The sequence below is a fragment of the Thamnophis sirtalis genome, unplaced genomic scaffold (assembly GCF_051295495.1).
Source record: "Thamnophis sirtalis isolate CommonGarterSnake01/CBP01778 unplaced genomic scaffold, rThaSir2_p1.2 scaffold_14, whole genome shotgun sequence".
NCBI lineage: Eukaryota > Metazoa > Chordata > Lepidosauria > Squamata > Natricidae > Thamnophis > Thamnophis sirtalis.
This window is the reverse complement of record NW_028261394.1, coordinates 28952969-28979063: the sequence shown is the minus strand read 5'-3', so window position 1 is coordinate 28979063 and position 26095 is coordinate 28952969. Positions and strand designations below refer to the sequence as shown.

Sequence of the window (26095 nt, the reverse complement as noted above, 5' to 3'; positions counted from 1 at the left end):
AGGACAGGTAAAGGGAAAAGGACACCGTGCTAGGAGGAGACTCTATGGTGAGGGAACTGGACTTCTGGCCGGCTCCAGAATTGAACGGGAGGCTTCCGGTTAGGACTTTTGTGGCTCTTTGAGTGTTTAAGGTTGCCAACCCCTGTTATAATATGTGAATGCAATCATGCTTTGTAAACCAAGGCTCAAGAGATTGTGTGACTCCAGGCAATAATGTATTGAATCAAAAATATCTAAGAACAATGCATCAATCTGCTCACCATTTTGTTTGAAAGCTAAGGGGTTTTTTTCTCCCCCAGAAAAATATATTTCTACTGAATGAGGATAAATAGAATGCATGTTTAAAATAATGCTTCGTATTTTTGTCATTCAGAGGGTATTTCTGAGCAGCTAAATAACAGAATAACTACAAATAACCCCCAAATGCATGGGTCAATCTATCCAATTTTACACGCTGTTTTCCCTGAACGCCATCCCTCTGCTAAACAAATAATTCCCTCACCACTGTCAAACTATTCACTAAGGCGGCATTACTATTACTATTAGTCTTCTCATCGTTCCTATCACCCATCTCCTCTCACTTATGACTGCAGGACTTTTTTATTTGTATCCTTACGATTTATATCGATATTGATTGTTTCCTGATTGCTTATTTATACCCTATGACTATCATTAAGTTTCCTACCTTATGATTCTTGATGAATGTATCTTGTCTTTTTATGTACACTGAGAGCATCTGCATCAAGGACAAATTCCTTGTGTGTCCAATCACATTTGGCCAATAAAGAATTTTATTCGGTTCTCTTTTCCTCTTATTCTATTCCACTCTATTCATATTCTATTCTTATTCTTATTCCCATTCTATTCTATATTCTATTCTATTTTAATTCTTATTCTATTTTAATTCTTATTCTATAATTATTCTATTCTATTCTATTTTAATTCTTATTCTAATCTATTCTTATTTCTATTCTATTCTTATTCTAGTCGACTTTATTATTATTATGATTATTATTATTATACAATTGTATCACAGCGGCCAGTTGTTTCGCCGGATTTGGCATTGGTTACTAGTCAGGCCTCACCCAGGGGCCTAGGACGTCGTAACGTATTTTCGTAATATGCGTGCAGATCCAAGCAATGCGGCTTTTTGCATTTGACTGATGGTGATTTTGTCAATTTTTAACTGTTTTAAATGTAATTCCAGTGCTTTTGGAATAGCACCCAGTGTGCCAATTACCACTGGAATTACCACTGCTGGTTTGTGCCATAGTCGTTGAATTTCAATTTTTAAGTCCTGGTATCTTGCGATTTTTTCATGTTCCTCTCAGTGACCCTGCTATCACCTGGTATTGCAATGTCTATGATTGTGACCTTATTTTTCTCAACCAGTGTGATGTCTGGTGTATTATGCGCCAGTATTTTGTCTGTTTGTGTGCGAAAATCCCACAAGATCTTGACCATCTGATTTTCGGTGACTTTTTCAGGCTGATGTTCCCACCAGTTGTTGCTGTTTTAATATTATAATTTTTGCACAAATTCCAATGGATCATTTGTGCTACTGAATTGTGCCGCAATTTATAATCAGTCTGCGCGATTTTTTTACAGCAGCTGAGTATGTGATCAACAGTTTCATCAGCTTCTTTGCAAAGTCTGCATTTGGCATCATCAGAGGATTTTTCGATTTTGGCCTTAATGGCATTTGTGCGGATAGCTTGTTCTTGCGCAGCCAGGATTAGTGACTGTTTCTTTCTTTAATGTACCTGTTGTTAACCATAACCAAGTTTGTTCACTGTCCACTTTATCTTTTATTTTTTCCAGAAATTGGCCATGCAAGTGCTTTATTCTGCCAACTCTCCATTCATGATTTTATCACATCTTTTCTGTATTCTTGTTTCGTCTGTTGGGCCTTCATAGATTTTTGTTCTTTACTTCAATTAATAGATGTTCTTGACTTTCTTTTAAATAATCAGCCAGTGCATGTTTTTCTTCTTCAACTGTTTGCTTCACTTGTAATAATCCTCTGCCACCTGATTTTCGGGGCAGGTATAGTCTATCAGTATCACCACGTGGTGTACTCTCGCCTGACAATAGTTTTTACTTCTCCATGCTTGATGTTATCCAACTGCAGAATGCCTAAGTATTTGTAGGTTTCATTTTCGTTGCATTTAATTAGTTGGGCATTGGGCATTTCAATTCCCTCACATGCAGTGATTTTGCCTCTTTTTATGGATACAGTGGCGCATTTTTCCATGCCAAACTGCATTGAAATATCGGTGCTGAATACTCAGACTGTGTTTGTCAATGATTGGATTTCTATTTCTGACTTTCCATAGAGTTTCAAATCATCCATATATAGTAAATGCGAAATTTTTTCAGCTTCTTTGACTGTTTGGTAGCCTAATTTCATTTTTTTTAAGATTACTGATAGTGGGATCATTGCGATGATGAACTGCCAACTCAGTTCTCCATTGTTTCATCGCCTTTTCAGTAAAGATGTAATATTTTTGCTAATGCCAGTTGTTTCTAAGCATTTTATGATCCAACTATGCGGCAGTGAGTCAAATGCCTTTTTGTAATCAATCCAGACCATATTCAAGTTCGTTTTTCTGTTCTTACAATTTTCTAATATCATTTTATCAATTAGGAGCTGATCTTTTGTGCCCCTGCTCCTTCTTTTGTTGCCTTTTTGCTCTACTGGCAAGATGTTGTTTGTTTCCAAATAATCCATCATGTTATCTGCAATAATGCCTGTGAGTAATTTGAAGGTTGTTGGCAAGCATGTTATTGGTCTGTAGTTTTCAGGTGTTATTCTTTTAGTTGCATCTTTCTGAATCAAGTATGTTTTTCCAGTTGTCAACCATTCATCAATTTGGCCCTTTTGTAAAATTTCATTCAGTTGCCTGGCCAATATTGCATGTAAACTGGTCAGATATTTGAGCCAGAAACCATGTAATTGGTCCTTTCCAGGTGATGTCCAATTCTTTACCTTTTTTACTCGATTTTTGACCATCTCAGTTGTTATTTCTAATACTTGCATTTGTTTGTTGCCAATGCTTTTCTCAAAGTCATGTATCCACTTTGCTTCCTTATTGTAGTCCTTTGCATTTTCCCACAATTCTTTCCAGAATTCAACTATGGCCTGCTTTTCTGGTTTTTCACTTTTGGTGTCACCATTCACATTAAGACTTTGATAAAAACGCCGTTGGTTTGATCGAAATTGCTGATTTTGTTTATATTGGATGATTCGTGCCTCATATTTTTCAATTTTTCTAGCTGTTGCTGTTATCCGTTGTTTTACAATCTCTACAGCTTCATTGATGTTTCTTGTATCCAATCTATATCTTCTGATTAGCCGATCTATGGTTTTGTTGTTTTTAAGCCGTTGCTCATGCATGTTCTTTAAGTTACTAGCATCTGCCCTTAATTTTTTGACTTTTTGTTCTAATCGGATTTTCCACTTTGGCTTTAATGTTTTTTCTGTTGTGTGACTAGGTACTTTGATTTTAATGCCTAGTTCATTAGTGACTATTACAGTTGCGCTGTACATTAACTGGTTCGTTTCCAAGATGGATCCCGATTCAATTGTTGAAAACACTGCATTAACCATTTTCATGATAGGGGCCAAAATTTTCTTAGGCACAGTTTTTAGTGATGGTAAACGTTGCCTTTCCTCATTAAGCAGAAAATGCTCCATGATCTTATCCTTCAATTCTTTTTGTTTTTGAGTTAGTTCATCAGTTGGTTCAGTGATAACTGGTTCTAGTGGTGGTGGTGTTATTTCCTCCCCGAGAGCTTCTTCTGGGAGTTCTACTATAATGTCTTTAGTTGTGTCTTGAATATCAGTTATTTCTGCTTGTGATATTGTTTTTTTGGTTTTGCAATTTGCCTGAATTTCCTCAAGTTCAATTTCACTAAACACTTTGATGTTCCCAGTAGTTTTTGCTGTACTCAATTCCAAACTTTTGGCACAATTTCCAGTATATGATCTTAGCAACGTGGTCATGGCGTTGTAGGTAGTCAGTTTGTGAAAGTTTGCTGCACCCACTGATCAAGTGGTCGAACTGTCTCGTCTTTCTCCAAATATTTGCAAGTCCCAGTACTTTGTGATTTTTTCTTGCTGCTTATCTTCAATTCGTGCATCACCAGGTATTGCAATGTCAATGAACCAAACCTTTTTCTTCTTTATTATTTTCTACATTATTATTGTTATTGTTATTGTTGTTGTTGTTGTTGTTGTTGTTGTTATATTCCATTCTCTCATCTTTTTGGCAATAACTTAACTACAGATTTCAAAGTAGAAAAGATTGTTGTTTGGCTGTACCATTTAGGCAGCTCCAGAAAATATCTCTGTTCTTGTTATTATAAAGATACATTCACATTTACGGGATGCCTTATCATGAATTCTAAGGAAGATTAAGTGGGAATGGTTTCCTGTACAGATTAATACCCGCAAATTTAGCAGCAATAACAGCGCATAATCAAATTAACATTGCAAGAGAAAATATTGGATGTGAAAGCTAAGTCTTCTTTGTTCCGTTATTTGGGATGCATTTCCACATCCAAATTCTGTAGTACGAATAATATATTTTAGAAACACTCTTGGGGGGGAGAAAACCAAGATGCAAGGTTACACCAACTTCCTGGAAGCTACAAACAGATACTCAACTTCTGTGGAGATTCTCAGTCCTTCAGGTTGTCTCAAAAGTGTTTTTTCAAAAAACATTTCTCTTCCCATTCAAAAAGTTCCATCAGTTTGTGAAGCTTCTTGGATGAGAAGCGAAATGTCTTTCCCCCCCGTTTCTTCCTCAAGGAAAAAAACAGACCCGTTGCCTTTTGAAAAGCACCATTGAGAGACTCAACTTCAACTGAAGGTGATTAAAGGCTAGTCTGAAGAAGTCCATTTTAGGTGTTTAAGTGGTGAGAAGTGCATTAATTCTCAATGACATCCTCCAGACTTTTTCAAAATTTAACATACTCTATCCACAGTGACGTGCGGTGAGGTTCACGGCCGGTGAGGCAAGCGGGCAAAAGCCGCCCTATGTCTGCCAGCACCAGCTGCCTCCGAAGCCCCGACACGTCCTGCTGTATGGCCGGCGCAGCAGCATGCACTTTAAAGTGTTGGCGCGCCTGTCCGCCCCCGAAGCCCTGACACGTCCCGCTGTATGTGCATGCCGCCACGCCAGCCATACAGCAGGACACGTCCGGCGCTGTATGGCCGGCACTTTAAAGTGCATGCCGCCGTGCCGGCCATACAGCGGGTCGTATCGGGGCTTCGGGGATGGACAGGCACGCCGGCACTTTAAAGTGCATGCCGCTGCGCTGGCCATGTAGTGGGATGTGTCCCGCTCTATGGCGAGGCGCAGCGGCATGGCTTTAAAAAATAAAAAATAAAGTGCCAGCCCACGCACCAGCAGAGGCGGGTAAAACACACACACACACAAATTACTTATAATAATACAAATTACAATTACTTACAAATTACAATAATTTTGAATTCCTCCCCCCTCCCTCCGACCCAGGACCCACATATCTTTTCCAGTTGTGTCACAGAGGATTTCAACTCTCCTCTTGTCTGCCATGATGAAAATGTAAAAAATGTAAAAAGAAAAAGGCAAGGTCAGGCTGGGTTAGCTGCTGCCAGAGTCCCCAATGGATGACTCTGCTTAACTGTTTAAAAAAGCCTCTAAAAAAAGTGCCCTCTGCAGGAGGAGGCAAGAGGACCACGTGCCTCCTTTGCATAAGGATTTTTCACCTTTTAACCCTTGCTTAACTCTGCTCAAGTGATCATAAAGATAAAGGAGGGACGTGGTTCTCTCGCCTCCTCCTGCAGTTAAGCACTAAGCAGAGTCATCCACTGTGACTCTGGCAGCAACTACCTCAGCCTTTTTCCTTTTAAATTTGTTTTTCTTTTTCATGACAGTGGTGAGGCCCTGCCTCCCCTGCCTCACAAAAGCTGGGACAAGTAACAGGAGCTCATTCCGTTACATGGCGCTAGGGATTCGAACCGCCGAACTGCCAACCTTTCTGATTGACAAGCTCAGTATCTTAGCCACTGAGCCACCACATCCCCTGAACAATATAAGCAGCACACCATTTAAAAGAGAATCCCAAGAGTTATAAACTCCAACTGATACCAAGATTCTGAATAATACTGCTAAGTAATCTAATAGAGTCGGCTACTCTATGTTTGCAACATTCAGCAAACAATTAACGATATTTTTGGATGAACGTCAAACCTGAAAGTCACAATTCTGAATCCTTTTAATGTGGAGAGCAAGCCGCTGAGCCACCTAGTAATAGCATCCTAGCAATAGCCAAAATGAGATCTATCAGTGGGGAACATACTGCGAAGCTGCCCCAGGGCAATCGGTAGAAAGTGATGGAAGAGTTAGTTGCTATCAAACATCTTGTACCAGAGCAAAATGGATCTCAGATTTAACATTATGTTCGGGGGACGTGGGTCCGCTGTTTAAGAGCGATCACATATTCCAACCCTCATCACCCTTCTCACACCCCTGGGTGCTCGGGATTACAGGACCTTGGTCTCCGGCTGGTGTCGTTTAACGCCAGGTCCGTGGTACATAAAGCTCCCCACATTTACAACCTCATACAAAAGGGTAGAGCGGACCTGGCGTGCATTACAGAGACCTGGTTGGGCCATGAGGGGGGTGTTCCCCTTAGTGAATTATGCCCACCACGCTTCCGGGCATTTTACCAGCCGAGAGCCCAGAGTAGGGGTGGGGGGGTGGCAGTGGTTATTAGGGAAAGCCTCAGACCTCAGGAGGTCACTGTGCCTCAGATAGGCGGGTGTGAGTCCCTTTTTGCGAAATGGGGCCTTGGAGTTCAGGTGGGCCTTTTTGTTACGTACCAGTCTCCCTGCTACGTTTCATCGGCCCTGCCAGAGCTGCTGGAGGTGTTAGCTGAATTGGTGGTTGATTTCCCCAGGCTTATGATCCTGGGGGATTTCAATCTGCCTTCCATTGGCGAGACATCCAAGTCAGCTCGGGAGTTCATGGCTTCCATGACAGCTATGGACCTAACCCAATTAATTCAAGACCCCACCCATAATGGGGGACACACGCTCAACCTGATTTTTGTCCCTGGGCAGTGGACTAATGATCTAGATTTAGGGGATATTTCTATCCAACCCTTGTCATGGTCGGATCATTTCCTCATCAGGCTTGACTTCCATACTGCTACCCCTCACCGCAGGGAGGCGGAACCGACTAGATGGACCCTGAAAGGTTTCTGATGGAGCTTGGGACTTTTCCCGAATCCCTTGCTCACAACTTGACCGCAGCCCTAGAGGAAGCCTGGGATAGGGCGGCCACTGGGGCTTTGGATCGTGTTGTGCCTTTGCGGCCTCTGACCCAATGTCGATCACAGGTAGCTCCCTGGTTTACCGAGGAGCTCCGGGAGATGAAACGCCGGAAAAGACGCCTAGAGAGTGGTTGGAGGGCCAGCCGGTCTGAATCTGATCGAACACTAGTAAGAATTCATATTAAATCCTACTTAGTGGCGATAAAAGCAGCAAAATGGCAACATTTTTCCACTCTTATCGCGTCCGCAGATAACTGCCCAGCCAGCCTGTTTAGGGTGATCCGCTCCTTACTTAACCAAGGAGCTGGGAAAGACCCCTTGCAGGGTAGAGCTGAAGAATTTGTTCAGTATCTGCAGGATAAAATCGCTCAGATCCGGACAGGCTTGGACTCTGACTGGGTAGATTCAGGCGAGTCGACGAGGATGAATCTTGTGGAGACCATCTGGGATGAGTTTGATCCTGTGACCCCCGAGGGCATGGACAGGAATATGGGGAGACTCAGTGCTGCCACTTGTGTGCTGGACCCGTGTCCCTCTTGGTTAGTCTCGGCTTCCCGGGAGGTGACACGAGGCTGGCTCCAGGTGATTACCAATTCTTTGTTGAGAGAGGGGTTCTTTCCCACTGCCTTGAAGGAGGCGGTGGTGAGGCCCCTCCTTAAGAAGCCTTCCCTGGACCCAGCTTCTTTAGCCAACTATCATCGGGTCTCCAACCTTCGCTTTGTAGCAAAGGTTGTCGAGAGTGCGGTAGCACATCAGCTTCCCCAGTCCCTGGATGAAGCTGTCTATCTGGATCCGTTTCAGTCAGGTTTCAGGCACAGATACAGCATGGAGACGGCATTGGTCGCGTTGGTCTGGGTGAGATCATCCATGGTTTTGGGGTACGGTATCATCAATATGCTGATGATACCCAACTTTTCATCTCTACCTCAAACCACCCAAACGATGCCCTCGACGTGATGTCCCGATGCCTGGAGGCTGTGCGGATCTGGATGGGGAGGAACAGGCTCAAGCTCAATCCCTCCAAGACGGAGTGGCTGTGGTTTCCGTCATCCCGATTTGTGCATCTTGTTCCATCTTTGATGACAGGGGGAGAAATTTTAGCCCCCTCAGAGAGGGCCCGCAATCTGGGCGTCCTCCTGGATGCGCGGCTTAATTTAGAAGAACACCTGACGGCCGTGACCAGGGGGGCCTTTTACCAGGTTCGCCTGGTACGTCAGTTGCGCCCCTTCCTGGATCGGGATGCTCTGTGCACAGTCACTCATGCCCTCGTCCTTTCTCGCGTGGGCTACTGTAACACTCTCTACATGGGGCTCTCTCTAAGAGCCGAGGTGGCGCAGTGGTTAGGGTGCAGTACTGCAGGCCATTTCAGCTGACTGTTATCTGCAGTTCAGCGGTTCTAATCTCACTGGCTCAAGGTTGACTCAGCCGTCCATCCTTCCGAGGTGGGTGAAATGAGGACCCAGACTGTGGGAGCGATATGCTGACTCTGTAAACCGCTTAGAGAGGGCTGAAAGCCCTATGAAGCGGTATATAAGTCTAACTGCTATTGCTATGGGGCTGCCCTTGAAGAGCACCTGGAGGCTTCAACTGGTCCAGAATGCGGCTGTGCGGGTTATCATGCGGGCACCTAGGTGCTCCCATGTTACATCCCTTTTAGGCGGCCTGCACTGGTTGCCGGTTGTCTTCTGGGTGCGATTTCAAGGTACTAATTATGACCTTTAAAGTGCTCCATGGCTTAGGCCCAGGGTACCTGCAAGACCACCTACTGCCACCTGTAGCCTCCCACCGTCCAGTGCAATCCCACAGAGTTGGCCTCCTCAGGGTGCCGTCGGCCAGACAGTGTCGGCTAGCGACCCCCAGGGGGAGAGCCTTCTCTGTGGGAGTGCCTTCCCTCTGGAATGAGCTGCCCCCCGGAGCTTCGTATAATCCCCGACCTCCGATCCTTCCAATGCGCCCTAAAAAGTTGGCTTTTCCAGCAAGCCAGCCTGGCCTGAACAAAACAAAATAAATTATTGATCATTGTTAATTTTAATTCAATTTTTTTTTAAAAAAATGTTATTGTCAATTCTAATTGGGTTTCTTTGGGATATTCTATTTAATTTTTTTTAACTTTTGTATTATGTGTTTCTTTTAAATTTGTACTCCGCCCTGAGTCCTTGGGAGAAGGGCGGCATATAAATCTAATAAACTTAAACCTAAACCTAAACACACAGAACAAAAATACTTAATGTACTCTTCCTTAGCCAGTGCATGAAACCCAAAGCAAGCAAAAACCAATTACTCTGGAAAGGCTTAAGAGATAATATGCAGCCAACAACTGCAGTATTTTTCTTCATTAATCATTACTGCATTCTTCCTTCCTCATTCACGCTGGAGATCCAGAAGCATCAGGAGGAGGAGGAGGAGCGAGCAAGATGCTTAAAATCTCAAATATGGAAAAAAAAAAAAAAAAACTTATTTGCTTCCCATTGTTTTTGATTTAGGAACCCTTTAAAACAGAATTCAAAGTACTCAAGGATTGGAATATCTCAGGAAAAAAAACATTGGTTTTATTTGCATTATCATGAATTCTCTACATTATGAGAGTGTAGAGCATTAAAAAATTTAAAAGGGCAGGTGTATAGGTAATCCTCGACTTACAACAGTTCATTTAATGACCATTCAAAGTTACAGTGGTGCTGAAAAATGTGACTTATGACCATTTTCCACACTTATGACAGTTTCAGCCGCTCCCACAGTCACACGATCAAAATTCCAATGCTTGGCAACCGGCTCGTATTTACGACAGCTGCAGTGTCCTGGGGTCACGTGATCCCCTTTTGTGACCTTCTGACAAGCAAAGTCAATTGGGGAAGCCAGATTCACTTAACAACCGGGTGACTAACTGATCAACAGCAGTGATTCGCTTAACAACTTCAGCAAAGGAAGGTCGTACAATGGAGCAAAACTCATTGAACAAATGTCTCACTTAACAACAGAAATAATACAGGTGGTCCTCAAAAGCAGTAGAGCTCAAAATTTCTATGGCGAAGTAGAGGCAGTTGTTAAGTGAACTTTGCCCCATCGTACGACCTTTCTTTGCCACAGTTGTTAAGTGAATCACTGCAGTTTTTAGGTTAGTAATACGGTTGTTAAGGGAATCGGGCTTCCCCCTTCATTTTGCTTGTCATGACCCCAGGACACTGCAGTTGTCATAAATATCAATCATTTGTCAAGGGCCTGAATTTTGATCATGTGACCAATGACGCAACGGCCATTAAGTGTGGGGGGGGAGCCATAAATCGTATGTTTTTTTTTTCACAGTGCTGTTTCAACTGACAAGCCCTCAGTTGGAAAAGCCTACTTCATATAGCAACCGTCTTACTAACAACTGCAGTGATTCACTGAACAACCCTGTCAAAAAGGTCGTAAAACGAGGCACAACTCACTTAACGATTGTCTTGCTTAGCAATGGAGATTTGGGGCTCAATTGCCGTTGTCAGCAAAAGACCACCTATAACTATGATGGCGAACCTCTCTGTGGGCACATGCGCCATTGCCAGCTGCTCTTTTGGTTTCCGGCGTGCGCATGGATGTCAACCAGCTGATCTTCTCGTGCGCCAGGCCACTGGATACCCAAAGAGCAGCTGGCCAGTATGCATGTGTGTGCTGGTCACCTGGCCTTCAGATTTCCGGCGCTTCCCATATGGGAAGACCAGTGTGCAGGTGTGGACCGGAAACCTAAGGACCAGGTGGCCGGCGCGCGCATGCGCTCCAGCCTCCTGGTCTTTGGGTTTCCGGCATATGTGCGCGTGCATTCGAGTGTGGGCATGTGGTGCCGAAAAGGTTCGCCGTCATTGACCTAAAATAGCATTGTTTACCAAATAGTGCCTACGGTTTTTTTAAAAGGACAAGGGGTTTGGTTCCAGCTTTTTGTAAGCATTTCTTCTGGGAGGGGAAAAAAGCTGAGCTGTGAGGGGTGGAAGAAGGAACATCTAAAGGGCACTGAGGAGAGAATGTGGAAACCAATCTGGTCTTCTGAAACAAGCGAAATAACTGTGTCTGCCGTAGCAGCCATTTTATGAGGATGCTGCATATGCTCACAAAAGCCCCCCCCCCCAAAGGATCTCTCAGAAATGCCCATCCTTATGCTCGCCTACAAGACGTCCGCAGAGTCAGACCCCCGTCTGGCTTGCAACCCCCTCCAGAGCTCTGTCTGTTGAGGATGGGATGAGTCCCTGATCTGAGATAATAAAGGCATTATTCTCTCTTCTTTTTTTTTTCCAAACGTAACGGGAATCGCTCGCCCCAGGCCCAGAATCAATTACGAGATCCGAGGGGAGACATCTCCGCGTTATTTTCCCCCTTCTTCTATCAATCACCTAAGTGTTATTACCGCTAAATAATTCACAAAAATTAAGACGTCAATTGGCACGGCCCCTTCACCAGCACTAAAATCTAAAGCTTAAAAAGCCGTTTCGGAGAAAAAGAAAAGACGCCCCACTAATTATTACGACAGCCACGAGGTTTTAAAGAACACCTAGGTATTGTCTGCGGGTATAAATTCTTGCTCAAATAGCAAAAATGCACAAATTGCTGCCTGCAAAGCTGAAGGTTGAGGCTCTCAGAAACCCACCAAAATTTTGTCAGTTCCTAGAATGTAGAGACTTTAAAATTTTACTGGAATAAGTGTTTGAACCTTGTACACTGATATGGCCTACAGCCGTGATGGAAAATCTATGGCATGCGTGCCAGAGGTGGCACGCAGAGCCTTCTCTGTGGGCATTCTGTGCCATTGCTAGCTGGTTTTTGCAGGCATCGGACCACTGGAAAACAGCCTGAAAACGACCCCAAAAATAGCCCAAAACAGTAAAAAAACAGGCCCTTTTCCAGGGCATTTTCAGACCATCTTTTGGACCTGAAAATGGCCCGAGAAACAGTAAAAAAAAAGGCATGCATGTGCTGGCCAGCAAGTCTTTGGGTTTCCAATCTTCTGGCACTTGCAACGAGCAGCTGGTTGGCACATGGGCATGCCACAAACCCAGAGACCAGCTGGCTGGCACACACATGCGCATCGGCCAGCTGGTCTTTGGGCTTCTGATGCTACGGCACACACACATGTACACATGTTCCAGTTTTTGCACTCAGTGCCAAAAAGGTTGGCACTATAGGTTAATCAGTCTAATAATAATAATAATAACAACAACAACAACAAGCCTTAGCCACAAACTACAACAACAACAACAACAACAACAAGCCTTAGCCACAAACTACATGAAGCCAAAAATTCAGCATGTTACCACCAACAGCAAATGTCGCCTCTGTAATGAGAAAGACGAGACAGTCGACCACTTGATCAGTGGGTGCAGCAAAATTTCACAAACTGGCTACCTACAACGCCATGACTGCATTGCTAAGATCATACACTGGAAATTGTGCCGAAAGTTTGGATTTGAGTACAGGAAAAAACACTGGGACCATAAGGTTGAGAAGGTTTTGGAGAATGAGAAAGTCAAGCTCTTGTAGGACTTCAGAATCCAGACTGACAGGCACTTGGCCCACAACACACCTGACATAATAGTTGAAAAGAAAAAAGTATGGTTCATTGACATTACAATACCTGGAGATGCATAAATTGAAGATAAACAGCAAGAAAAAATCACAAAGTACCGGGACTTGCAAATTGAAGTTGAGTGACTGTGGAAAAAGAAATCGTTTGTTGTCCCGATTGTAATTGGAGCCCTTGGAGCAATACCCAAAGGGCTACCTCGCTATTTGGAAATTTTAAATTTATCAACTTGAACAATCTGATTCTACAAAAAACCACCCTACTTGGAACAGCTTATAGCAATAGCAGTTAGACTTATATACCACTTCATAGGGCTTTCAGCCCTCTCTAAGCGGTTTACAGAGTCAGCATATTGCCCCCAACAACAATCAGGGGCCTCATTTTACCCACCTCGGAAGGATGGAAGGCTGAGTCAACCCTGAGCTTATATCCTCCAACATTACCTTAACAGTTCTTAGCTCCTTGGTTAGGACTCAAGCTGTTGAGCTACCAACCAGCCCCAAAGGCTGTGAATCTCACCAAAGATTAACCACATAATAATAATGTAGAAACACTAAATACGACTGAAGATGAAATAATTAAATGCATCGGGAAAGATACACAGATGGTCCTCAACAGTTCATTTAGTGACCGTCCGAAGTTACGAGGGCACTGAAAAAAGTGGCTTAGAGCTGTTTTTCAGACTTATGACCGTCGCAGCCGTCCCAAGGTCACATGATCAAATTTCAGAGGCTGGGCAACCAACTCACACTTACGGCGGTGGCAATGTCCTGGAGTTACACACGATCCCCTTCTGTGACCTTCGGACAAAATCAATGGCCGAAGCCAGATTCATTTAACAGCCATGTCGTTAACTTAAGAAGTGCAGTAGATTCACTTAACAACTGCGCAGAGAAAAGTCGTAAAATGGGGCAAAGTTCACTGAAAGAATGACTTGGTTAGCAAAACAAAAACAAAAACTAGGACTCAATATGGATTGTAAGTCGAGGACTCCCTGTAATCTGATTGTATTGATTTTTAAAAACAAGGATGTGCACTGCTGATATGTAGAAAAACAAAAATAAACAAGAATGCTCTGGATATGATACCACTCATCTTCCATTACAAGAATACCAACTGATAAAACCATCTCACCTACCATTATACAGCACTGAGACAGTCAGAAAGGGTGGGGGGGTGGAATCAGAATCAGCAAAGCAAGGAACATCATGTTACAAGCAAAATGGGTTGCAGTTTAATCCTACCAAAAATTCAGCCTCTGAAATACTCAGATTTCACGCTAAAATTTAGGGAGAGGCACCCTGATTGTCACAGAAGAACAAAGAAATATAAGGTACTGCCTTATATCAAGTTAAATCAGTCGTCCATTGGGTTCAGGGGGAGGGGGCCGCTGACCATACTAATAACACCCACCCACCCACCCACCCATAATTTGCAGATTACAACGTACAAACAGCCGGAAGGCAGTTGGATCAGAATTCCGACTGCAAACCCAGTAAATTCTGGCAGAATCCTGGGATCAAAACTCAGAATGTATGATAAGGAAATGTGCAGTTTATTACTGAGTTACAGCCCTTCCCTTAAAGATTCAGCTAGATTCAGCTAATAATATATAAGTACATATTCAAAAGTAAGATACAAAGGTGGGGAGGGAAACATAATCAGGATAGATTTGAGAAGGAAAGGGAACAAGAAATGATGTTTAACTATTTTTGGGATTGCGGAAGTACCACTCCAAGAAAATAAAAATTAAGAGCTGGAAGAGACACCTGCAACAATAGAAAAAGAAAGGAGGAGGAAAGGAGAGGAAGAGGAGGGAAGGAAGATAGAGGTGAGGAGAGGAAGATGGAAGGGAGAAGGAGAGAGGACAGGAAGGGGAAGAAGAAGAGAGGAGTAGGGGAGAGGAAAGGGAAGAAGGAAGGGAAAGGAGAGAAGGAGAGAGGGCAGAAAGGAAGAGAGGAGTATGGGAAAGGAAAGGGAAGAAGGAAGGGAAAGGAGAGAGAAAGGAAGAAAGTAGAGAAGGGAGGGATGGAGAAAAGAAAGGGAAAAGAAGGTGGTATCATACCAGGCGAAGGATGGTAAACAAAGCAACCCAAATGGTGGGTTATAACTCTGTAAATGGAACGACAAATGTATAAGAACGACGAATGTAAAAAAGAATAACCATGTGAATGAATACCTATAATTGTATATAGAGAACAAAAAATAACTTCTTCAAAAAAAAGATTCAGCGAGAGGAAACTCAAAAAATAAACACACAAAGTCTACGCTCTACAAATTGAGATCACTGCAGTGTTGCCCTTCGAATGAATATACACCAGCTCTTTCAGCAAGTAAACAAGCCAAGGTAGGCAAGCCTTTCAACAGTGCCTCCACCGAACACAATGACATGCACAAAGAGGATGCCAATAACTGAAACATCGAGACACTTAAGCATTCAATGCAAAATGCAGGCTTTTACCCTTCAGCAAATAAGAGCCTTCTCCCCATTCCGGGCAGACTTTCCCTTGAACAAGGAAATGGGCACATTTACCAAGGCATCTGCACGCAAAGCATTGCAAAATACATGCGCTTCTTCCATTAAAGAGAACATACTTTTGTCACGTATGACCCTGACCTGTATATCGGTGTCTTTCACTGGCTCTAGAGGTTCAAATGTTGTCACAGCGCTCAAGCTTTCCAAGCGCTGGGATATGTGGGATATATCGAGGCCTCTGGATCCAAGAAGAACTGATCTGGAAGACAGGTTAAAAAAAAAAAAACAGAGGATGAAAGGCACAGAGATAATAAACAAAACGACAGTCATTTCTTCCCAAGGTAAAAGGTAAAGGTACATATGTGCTAGTCGTTCCTGACTCTAGGGGGCGGTGCTCATCTCTGCTTCAAAGCTGAAGAGCCAGTCTGACGACGTCTCCATGGTCATGTGGCCGGCATGACTCAATGCTGAAGACACACGGAACGCTGTTACCTTTCCACCAAAGATGGTTCCTATTTTTCTACTTGCATTTTTTTACATGCTTTCGAAATGCTAGGTTGGCAGAAGCTGGGACAAGTAACGGGAGCTCACTCCGTTATGTGGCACTAGGGATTCGAACCACCGAACTGCCGACCTTTCTGATCGACAAGCTCAGTATCTTAGCCACCATGTCCCCATTTCTTCCCAAAGCAAAATTAAAATCCAGAGGTCTCGTTAGCACAATGCAGGTAGTCCTTTGACTTACAAACATTCGAAGGGATAATGGCATTGAAAAGAGTGACTTATGACCAGTCCTCACATTTACGAGCACTGCAGCATCCCCATGGTCACCTGATCAAAATTGGGGCACATGTACAGTATTTAGGAGAGCTGCAGCATCCTGGGGGCATGTGATCATATCTGCGACCATATTTCCTAGCCAGCTTCCAACAAGCAGAATCAATCAAGTCAGATTCACTTAACAACTGGATGTATCGTTTAACAACAGTAGCGATTCACTTAACAACCTTGGCAAAAAGGTGGCATAATTAGCAATTCACTTAACAACCGCCTTTGCTCAGCAGCCAAAACTCTGCTCCCAAATGGTGGCCCTAGGTTGAAAAATTATCTGTACTAGTTTTTGATCTTGGAACTTCTACACAATCTGGATTGAAATAAACCTTTCAATAAACAACTTTTGTTTGCCTGACCATTAAGCAACCAAAGCCTCAGTTGAGGAGAACAGTGTTGATAAGACTTCTAAAATATTTTTCAACATCTGCTGATTGACAGCCTGCACATGTTCCCCAAAATGTGACCACATTTGAGTCTGGCACAACATGCCTGCCAATGTTTCAACAGCCATCTCATTTTATTTGGCATTTTTCTTCTACGGATTCTCAATTCGGTCTGATGAAAGAAAATCTGCTTTAGAAATTATCTCAATCAGGAGAGAACTTCCAAGAAATTCCCCTGAGGAAACTGTGGTGCTCTTTCGACAATGAATGCCAACCAGGCGGAAAGGATATAAGCTGAGATAAATAGTGAGGATGATGTAGAAGTGAGAGCTGGGGGAAAAATGAAACGTGAACATAGCAGAAATGGTACACAGGTAGCTACGACCACAATTGAGCCCAAAATCTACAATGCTGCCTAGCTGGCAGCAGATTCGGACAGTGAGGACGTTGGGGAGGAACATGGGCCGGTCTTGGAGTCTGGGGAAGGCTCTGATGAGGGCTCTGTGTCGGAGGCAGAGAGGGGGCCACAGCCTTATGCCAGTTATCAGCTACCTTGAGAGTCAGACATCAGTGAGGCAGATGAACAGCTGGAGCCTATTCCCAGTGTGCGCATGCACAGAGTTGCCAGACGAAGGGGACAGCTAAGGAACAAGGGCTGACTCGGGAGTAAGGCCACATGTGGGCGATAAATGGTCCTTCCTAGAGGGAATAAAAGAGGAGCAAAAGGGGAGTGGAGTTTGCAGGAGACAATTAGTTTGGTTCATGGCTCTCCGAGACTCCTTGCCAAGTTTTGCAGAGATTGGCCTGGCAGCTCTCCAAGCCAGATAAGGTCTGTGACTGTAAATCCCCCCTTGAAGGACTTTGCTGGATATGAATGAGGAGAATTCACAGGAAATTAATAAAAGGATTTTTTGTCGGGACAAGGAGTCTGCTTCATGCTCTTGGGAAGCCTCGATCAGAACAATAAGTTTGTTTAAGTGAGTTTCCCATTTTGCGACCTTCTTGCCACAGTTGTTAAATGAACCATTACAATGGTTAGTTTAGTAACACAGTTATTAAGTGAATCTTGCTTTCTCATTGACTTTGCTCGTTGGACGGTCACAAAGGGGGATCACAAGACCCTGGGACACTGCAACTGTCATAAATATGAACTGTCAAGCGTCTGAAGTTGAATCACATGACCATGGGAACGCTGCAATGGTCACGTGAAAAACAGTGCTAAGTCGCTTTTTCCAGTGCTGTTGTAACGTTGAATAGTCACTAAATGAATTGTTGTAAGTCGAGGACCACCTGTACTTAGGAAATAGGTATGGTAAGACAGGAAGAGATGGATGGGTGATGGATGGATGGAAGGCAAAAGTGAATGAAAAAAGTACAATGAGGTCGTTTGGTCAGATAGATATATAGAATGAATGATTGAATTGCAAAATATATATACTGTTAATCCTTGACTTGCAACCATAACGGGGACCAGAATTTTATATTGTTAATCTAGGTGGGTTGTTAAGTGAGTCACACCCAATTTTGCAACCTTTTTTATTTTGCCATGGTTGCTAAGCAAACCACTTAAGCCAGATGTCTTCAAACTTGGCAACTTTAAGATTTGTGAACTTCAACTCCCAGAATTCTCTGGCTGAAGAATTCTGGGAGTTGAAGTCCACAAGTCTTAAAGTTGCCAAGTTTGGGGACCCCTGATTTAAGCGAATCATGAGGTGGGTACAATTTGAAGTGACAGTACCCCTTTGTATCACACTGGTTAGAAGAATTAGAATTCAAAGTGTGATTAGATGCACATGGGATTTGTATCCGGCGCGTAAGCTCTCAGTGTACATACAACAATGGAGCATTATCATAGTCATCGTAAAACTACATTGATCACAATACATTTGATACAACAGTGATATCACACTTAAGTGAGACCACACTTGGAATGCCACATCCAATTCAGGTTACCACAACACAAAAAAAGATGTTGAGATCCTAGAAAGCATGCTGAGAAGGTGATAAGAGGCCTGGAGGCTAAATCGTAGGAGGGACAGCTGAGGGAATGAAGTGTATCAAAGAGAAAAATCGGGTGTCAGCTGTCCCACTCAGTTACCTTTTTATCAATGGAAATAATGTCAAAAGAAAAGTAGCGGATAACATGGATCGCGTTGAGTTATCCCACATGGAAATGTCCATGCAGGACAATTGTCCACTCTCCTGCTAGGGTGGGGGTGGAGGGATGTTGGACTAGATGACCTACAAGGTCCCTTCCAACTCTTAATCTATTATGTCATGTTGTCCAATGGCGAGGAGGCCGTGGTGAATTGTCCTAAACCTGGGGTGTCAAACTCAATTTCATTGAGGGCACATCAGGGTTGTGTTTAACCTTGGGGGCGGGCTGGGAGGGGGCGCCCGTGGCATCCTGAGCACTCTGCCAGAGAAAATGGACTTTCAACCTGTTTCCAGCTGTGATTGCCTCCTGCAGCCCTCTGCCAGCAAAAACAGAGCTCACCAGAGCCGAAGGACCCACAAACACACACACCCTCCAGTTTTGCAGGATGTCTGTGGTGGAATCTCGCTACCAGGCGGGGTGCCCTATGGTCCTTACTATGAGCCCATGATACCTCCGACAGGGGGCATAACCTTTCCAGAGAACAAGGCATTGTAACCACCCTCTGTATACCACCTGATAGCTAGTATATCTTGCACTTCATACTGCAACTGTTCCTCATCTACAGTGACCGGGGCTGGCGGCCGTAACGGGTCTCCTCTGATATCAGATGCCTGAATTGATCGGATCAGGCTGCAGTGGGCGTGTTCTCTGCATTGGGGGGGGAGGAGCCTTAGCTACACTGTGAAATGCCCAATGAATTTGGGGCCATGCTCCGTTGTTGATCTCAGAGGATCGCGGGCTGGTCCTTCACTGATTCCAGGGCGGCCCTGCGGGCCAGATCTAAGCACCCTAGGGGTCGGATCCGGCCCGTGGGCCTTGAGTTTGACACCCCTGTTCTACACCCTTCGCCAGGCTTTGCTCTCCGGAGATGCAACTCCAGCAGCTACCCACAGAGGTTTTAAGCAACCTGGTGACTTACGCCTTGACATCTGCTGTTTCTTGGGAGGTGCGGGTCAGGGTCCGGGAACGCAAGCGCTCCCCGGCCTGTTGGATCTCCTGGAGATTGCGCTCGACGTGAGGAAGCTCCGCGATGCCTTCTGTCTCAGCTGCCAGCTGTTCTGCCTGCTGCAGCAGCTCGCCAAACCCTTCTGCGTCCATCTGCAGGTCTGGACGCTATGTGGGAGACCTAGAGGAGCAAGCAGGAAGAATAGAAGTTACCATCAAGTCAAGTCCGACCAAAAAACCAATCACTGATCTACTCTACCTTTTCTGATTGCAGGTAGTCCTCAGGTTATGACAATTGGGACAGAGTTTCCATTGCTAAGCAAGGCAGATGTTGTGCCCAATCTTACTAACTTAGCATGATCGTGCTGGAACCTGGAAGAGAAGCCACCCAGCGCGCATACGCGTACTGGGAAGATGATCTTCTTGTTTCTGGCAGGCGCAGGGGCACTGGCCAGCTGGTATTTGTGCACGCACGCATGCCAGAAACTGGAAGACCAGGTGGGCGGTGCGCATGCGCACAGAACCTGCATGAGCAACTGCCCAACGCATGCATGCGCACCGGGCAGCTGCTCTTCTGGGTTCCAGTACACGCCTGCTAAGTTAGTAACTTACTGCATTGTTAAGTTAGTAACCCGGTTAAGTGAATCTCGCCTCCCCATTGTCAGAAGGTTGCAAAAGGGGATCACGTAATTCTGGGAAACTATGTAACTGTCATAAATGTGAATCAGTTGCCAAGTGCCTGAATTTTTATCACGTGCCCATGGGGATGTTGCAAAGTGTTAAAAACAGCCATACGCCCCTTTTTTTAAAAGTGAATGGTCACTAAATGAATTATTGTAAGTCGAGGACTACCTGTGTACAAGCTGAGTGCAGTGAATTCATTTGTGGTGGTACTGTCTATCCTACACAGTCCTACCTATCTTACCAAGAACCGGGCTATGGTCTACTCCAGTGTTTTTCAACCTTTTTGTGCAAAGGCACACTTTTTTCATGAAAAAAATCACGAGGCACACCACCATTAGAAAATGTTAAAAAAATTTAACTCTGTGCCTATATTGACTATATATAAAGTAATTTTCCCACGGCACACCTTATACTATGTCACGGCACACTAGTGTGCCACGGCACAGTAGTTGAAAAACACTGGTGTACTCTATCAAATTCCTTACTGAAATCGAGATCTACCATATCCAGAGCATTTCCTTGATCTGCTCATTTAGTCTCTATTATCAAAGAAGGCAACAAGGTTTGTCTGGCATGATCTGCTTTTCGCAAACCCCACGCTGTGTCACCCGGAAACAGAATAGAGATGATGGAGACCAGCTTCACCAATCAAATTATCTGCCAGGCTGCAAAGAATTTTATCCAGAAGTCTGCTGGCTGGCATGCAGCCATACTTTAATGAATGGCACTCAGAGAAATTTAGTGCCAATCAAGGATCAATGGAAGGATAACTGCGAGCTAAATAATGGAACCGTTCAGGTCTGGGTGCAAAGATAAGACCACCTTATTATGGTCTGGGAAATTTAGGGTAGGTTTAGGGCTATTGAGTTTGCTCTACATACATATAGGGGACATGGTAGGGTTGGCGGGTTTTTCATACAGGCAGTCCTTGACTTACACCATTCGTTTAGTGACTGTTCCAAAGCACTGAAAACAGTCACTAAACGAATGGTGTAAGTCAAGGACTGCCTGTATGAAAAACCCGCCAACCCTACCATGTCCCCTATATGTATGACTGTTTGTCACACTTACGACAACTGCAGCATCTCTGTGGTCACGTGATCAAAATTTGGACACTTGGCAACTGGCATATATGATGGTGGCAGTGTCCTAGGGTCATATGATCCAGACTGGACTGGACTGCACTGGAGACTAGACACTAGACTTGACTAGACTAGAGACTAGAAACTAGACTAGACTAGACACTAGACTAGACTAGGCAGTAGACTAGACTGGATACTAGACTAGACACTAGACTAGACTCTAAGTAGACTAGATTAGAGACTAGACACTAGAGTAGACTAAGACTAGACTAGAGACTAGACTAGACACTAGACTTGACTAGACTAGAGACTAGAGACAAGACTAGACACTAGACTTGACTAGAGACTAGACTAGACACTAGAGTAGAGTAGACTAGACTAGACACTAGACTAGACTAGAGACTAGACACTAGACTAGAAACTAGACTAGAGTAGAGACTAGACTAGACACTAGAGTAGACTAGAGACTAAACTCGACTAGATAGTAGTAGACTAGACACTAGACTAGACTAGAGACTAGATACTAGACTAGACACTAGAGTAAACTAGATACTAGACTAGACACTAGAGTAAACTAGAGACTAGAGTAGACAGTAGCAGTAGACTAGACACTAGACACTAACTTGACTAGAGACTAAACTAGACAGTAGACTAGACAGTAGAGTAGACTAGACAGTAGAGTAGACTAGACACTAGACTAGACACTAGACTAGACACTAGACACTAGACTAGACACTAGACTAGACACTAGAGTAGACTAGAGACTAGACTAGACAGTAAACTAGACTAGGCTAGACACTAGAGTAGACTAGAGACTAGACTAGACTAGGCAGTAGACTAGACTAGACAGGAGACTAGACACTACACTAGACACTACACTAGACACTACACTAGACACTACGTAGACTGGACTAGAGACTAAACTAGACTGTAGACTAGATTAGACACTAGACTAGATACTAGAGACTAGACTAGACTAGAAGCTAGACTAGACTAGAAACTAGACTAGACTCTAGACTAGACACTAGACTAGAGACTAGATTAGGCTAGACACTAGAGTAGACTAAACTAGACACTAGACTAGACACAAGATTAGGCTAGACAGTAGACTAGACAGTGGACTAGACCAGACTAGACACCAGAGTAGACTAGAGACTAGACTAGACTAGGCAGTAGACTAGATACCAGACTAGAGACTAGACTAGACTAGGCAGTAGACTACGCTAGACACTAGACTACACTAGACACTAGACTAGACACTAGACTAGACACTAGACTAGACACTTAGACTAAACTAGAGACTAGACACTAGAGTAGACTAAGACTAGACTAGACTAGAGACTAGACTATACTACCAGATCAGATCAGACCAGACCATACACACCTCACACCACACAATCTGGAAGGGACCTTGGAGGTCTTCTAGTCCAACCCCCTGTTCAAGCAGGAGTACCTATACCATTTTAGATACGTGATTGTCTAATCTCTTCTTAAAAACCTCCAATGATGGAGCTCCCACCATTTCTGGAGGCAAGCTGTTACACTGGTTAATTGTTCCCACTGTTAGGAAGTTTCTCCTTAATATCAGGTTGTTTCTCTCTTTGATTAGTTTCCATCCATTGTTTCTTGTCCTGCCCTCTGGTGCATTGGAGAATAAGTTGAGCCCCCTTTTTCTTTGTGGCAGCCACTCAAATACTGGAAGACTGCTATCATGTCACTCCTAATTCTTCTTTTCTCTTGACTAGCCAGACCTTCCGTGACCTTCTAACTAGCAAAGTCAATAGGAAGCCAGATTCACTTAACCATCACATTACTAACTTAATAACAGCAGCAATTCACTGAACAACTGTGGCAAGAAATGTCATTAAATGGAGCAAAATCCACTGAACTACTGTCTGCTTAATAACAGAAATTTTGGTTGTAAGTTGAGGACTATCTGTATTTACCTTTAGGTCTGATCGTTTAAAAGCTAGTTCAGCCATGCTTGAAATTCTTCTTATATTTGAGGAAAGACTGGCAGACAAAAAAAGTTTGGCCAGAAATGTAGTAATCCAATCACAATTTTCTTCTAGAAAATCCACCAGGGGTTTCCATTCCAATATTAACACTTTTCACATCTATTCCTGCGTAGGAGTCGTTTCAAAGTGCTCTCAGGGAAGCAGCCACTGTGCCAAAACAAGCAGCAATCTGCTAAGTGCTTTAAAAGCCAAATTTACGAGGCTTTTATTTTCACCATGCCAGCCTCAGAACAGCACCGTTAGAATTACTTTTTTTTCCCTTCCGATTTCGCTTCCCCACCCCATCCCACCCTGCTGTCTTCTCGGAGGATGCTTTATTGTCATGTGAAGTTGGGTCTAATTTGACAATCAGGAAGAATTCCCAGGGCGTTTCATCCAGCCTCTCTCCCTTCCATTGTGTTACGGAAAACATTTCACAATTAGATTGGGAACCGCGCAAGCTTTATTTGACAAGTCAGACAAAGTGGGAAACGATGGGTAGAAAAACTCCCTTTACCTTCGCATCCAAAAATGAACAAGTGGGGTGGGAATGACTGTGGTGGAATCTGGCAGCTGAGCTGCAGGAAAGAGACCAAGAAAGGATCCTCCCTAAATCTTCACAGTATTTCTCTGACAGTTACGCAGAGTGTGCTTTAGTCTGGCAAGACTCCGGTCTGTGGGTGAACAGCAAGAAAGAAACTTCTCCGAGCAGTTCATTGTGTCTTGTTCTTGGTTTCTGGTGCCTATTTAATCTAGATTTAGGGACAATGCCTTCTGGATCTCTTTCTGCATACCAAGTCTGCGTTCTGCATTCTCAATTCTGATGTGCACTTCTTGGTTTACAATGGACGATTTAAAGTTACAACAGCACTGAAGAAGATGACTTATGATGGTTTTTTTCACACTCATAACCACTGCAGCATTCCCATGGTCCCATAATCGAAATTCAGACGCTTAGCAACTGATTCGTATTTATGACGGTTGCAGTGTCCCAGGGGGCATAAGATTCCCATTAGGGTCCTTCTGACAAGGAAAGTCAATGGGGAAGCCAGATTCTCTTAACAACTGTGTTACTAGCTTAACAATGCCCGTGATTCACTTGATTGCGGAGACAAGAAAGGTTGTAAAATAGAGTAAAACTCATTTAACAACTGTCTCGCATAGCAACAGAAATTTTGGGCTTGATTACAGTCCTAAATCAAGAATGACCTGTAGTGATTTTTTAAGCAAATAATGTTTAGGTAAACATTAGCATGTCCTGAATATATTTGTATCTCAAACAAATAGAGTATCTTCTGTTAGCGTTCCACCCCAGATTTGCATAGCATAGATATGTGGCCAGGAGCATAGGAGCCCAAAGCTCACTGGTATAACATCAAGCCACACGAATGGCTGAAAAGTCCTCTGCTAAAGATAATGGATATTACTGCAATAAATGTAAAAAACATCTCTATATCTCTGGGTAGCATGGTCCTTCCCTGGCAGGGACTTTACAGAAATCTGCCACTTGCTTACTGGATGCTGTACACAGAACATAGGATAATAGAGTCAGAAGGGACCTTGGAGATCTTCTAGTCCAACCCCTGCTCGAATGGAAGACCCTTTACCATTTCAGATAAATGATTGTCCAGTCTCTTTTTGAAAGCCTGCAGTGATGGAACGCCCACAACTTCTGAAGGCAAACTATTCCATTGGTTGATTGCTCTCACCGTTAGGAAATTTCTCATTAGTCCTAGGTTGTTTCTCTCCTTGGTTAGTTTCCATCCATTGTTTCTCATCTTTCCTTTTGGTGCTTTGGAAAATAGTTTGACCCCCTCATCTTTATAGGAGCCCCTCAAAAATTGGAAGTCTGCTATCATGTCTCCCCTAATCCTTCTTTTCATTAAACTAAGGTAAATGTTCCCCTCTTACATATGTGCTAGTCGTTCCTGACTCTAGAGGGCGGTGCTCATCTCCGTTTCAAAGCCGAAGAGCCAGCGCTGTCGGAAGACATCTCCGTGGTCATGTAGCCGGCATGACTAAACGCTGAAGGGGCACGGAACGCTGTTAACTTCCCACCAAAGGTGGTTGCATTTTTTACATGCTTTTGAACTGCTAGGTTGGCAAAAGCTGGGACAAGTAACGGAAGCTCAGTCCATTACACGGCCCTAGGGATTCGAACCGCCGAACAACTAACCTTCTGATCAAGAAGCTCAGCATCTTAGACACTGAGCCACCACATCCCTTCATTAAACTAGACATACCCAATCCCTGTAATCATTCTTTGTATGTTTTAGCCTCCAGCCCCCTAATCATTTTTGTTGCTCTTCTCTGCACTCTTTTCCAGAGTCCCAACATCTTTTTCATATTGTGGTGAACAGAACTGGATGTCAGGGTTCCAAATAGCATTCAAAAGTAAATCAGAGTCCGAGGCAAAAGATTCCTCAAAGTTCCAATTTATGAAGAGCCATGTTGGCACATCTGGGAAAACCCGAATCTGAAAGCTTCCCGGTTTTCCCCACCTCGTTGAAAGTTCAAGATCTTGCCCCCGCACCCACCAGCCCATCACATGGTCCAATCTCCCACTGCCATGCTGGGAGTTCTACCCATCCAGTTCCGGTCAGGTGCAGAGGTGCAGAGACAAAGGATGACCTTGGCTTTCTAGAAAGAATTTTGTTATGGCTAC

The 26095-nt window shown here is 43.9% G+C and overlaps 1 protein-coding gene across 1 annotated transcript in view; it reads right to left on the bottom strand.

Moving 5' to 3' along the window:
• Window positions 1–26095, bottom strand: part of NUP93 (nucleoporin 93) — a 138150-nt gene that overhangs the window by 102594 nt on the left and 9461 nt on the right. The window contains exons 2-3 of the mRNA XM_087728545.1: window positions 19642–19848; window positions 15489–15606 (exon numbers count right to left, since the gene is read on the bottom strand). Coding sequence (XP_087584671.1) covers window positions 15489–15606; window positions 19642–19820 — 297 coding nt within the window. The 5' untranslated portion in view covers window positions 19821–19848. The remainder of the gene's footprint in view (window positions 1–15488; window positions 15607–19641; window positions 19849–26095) is intronic.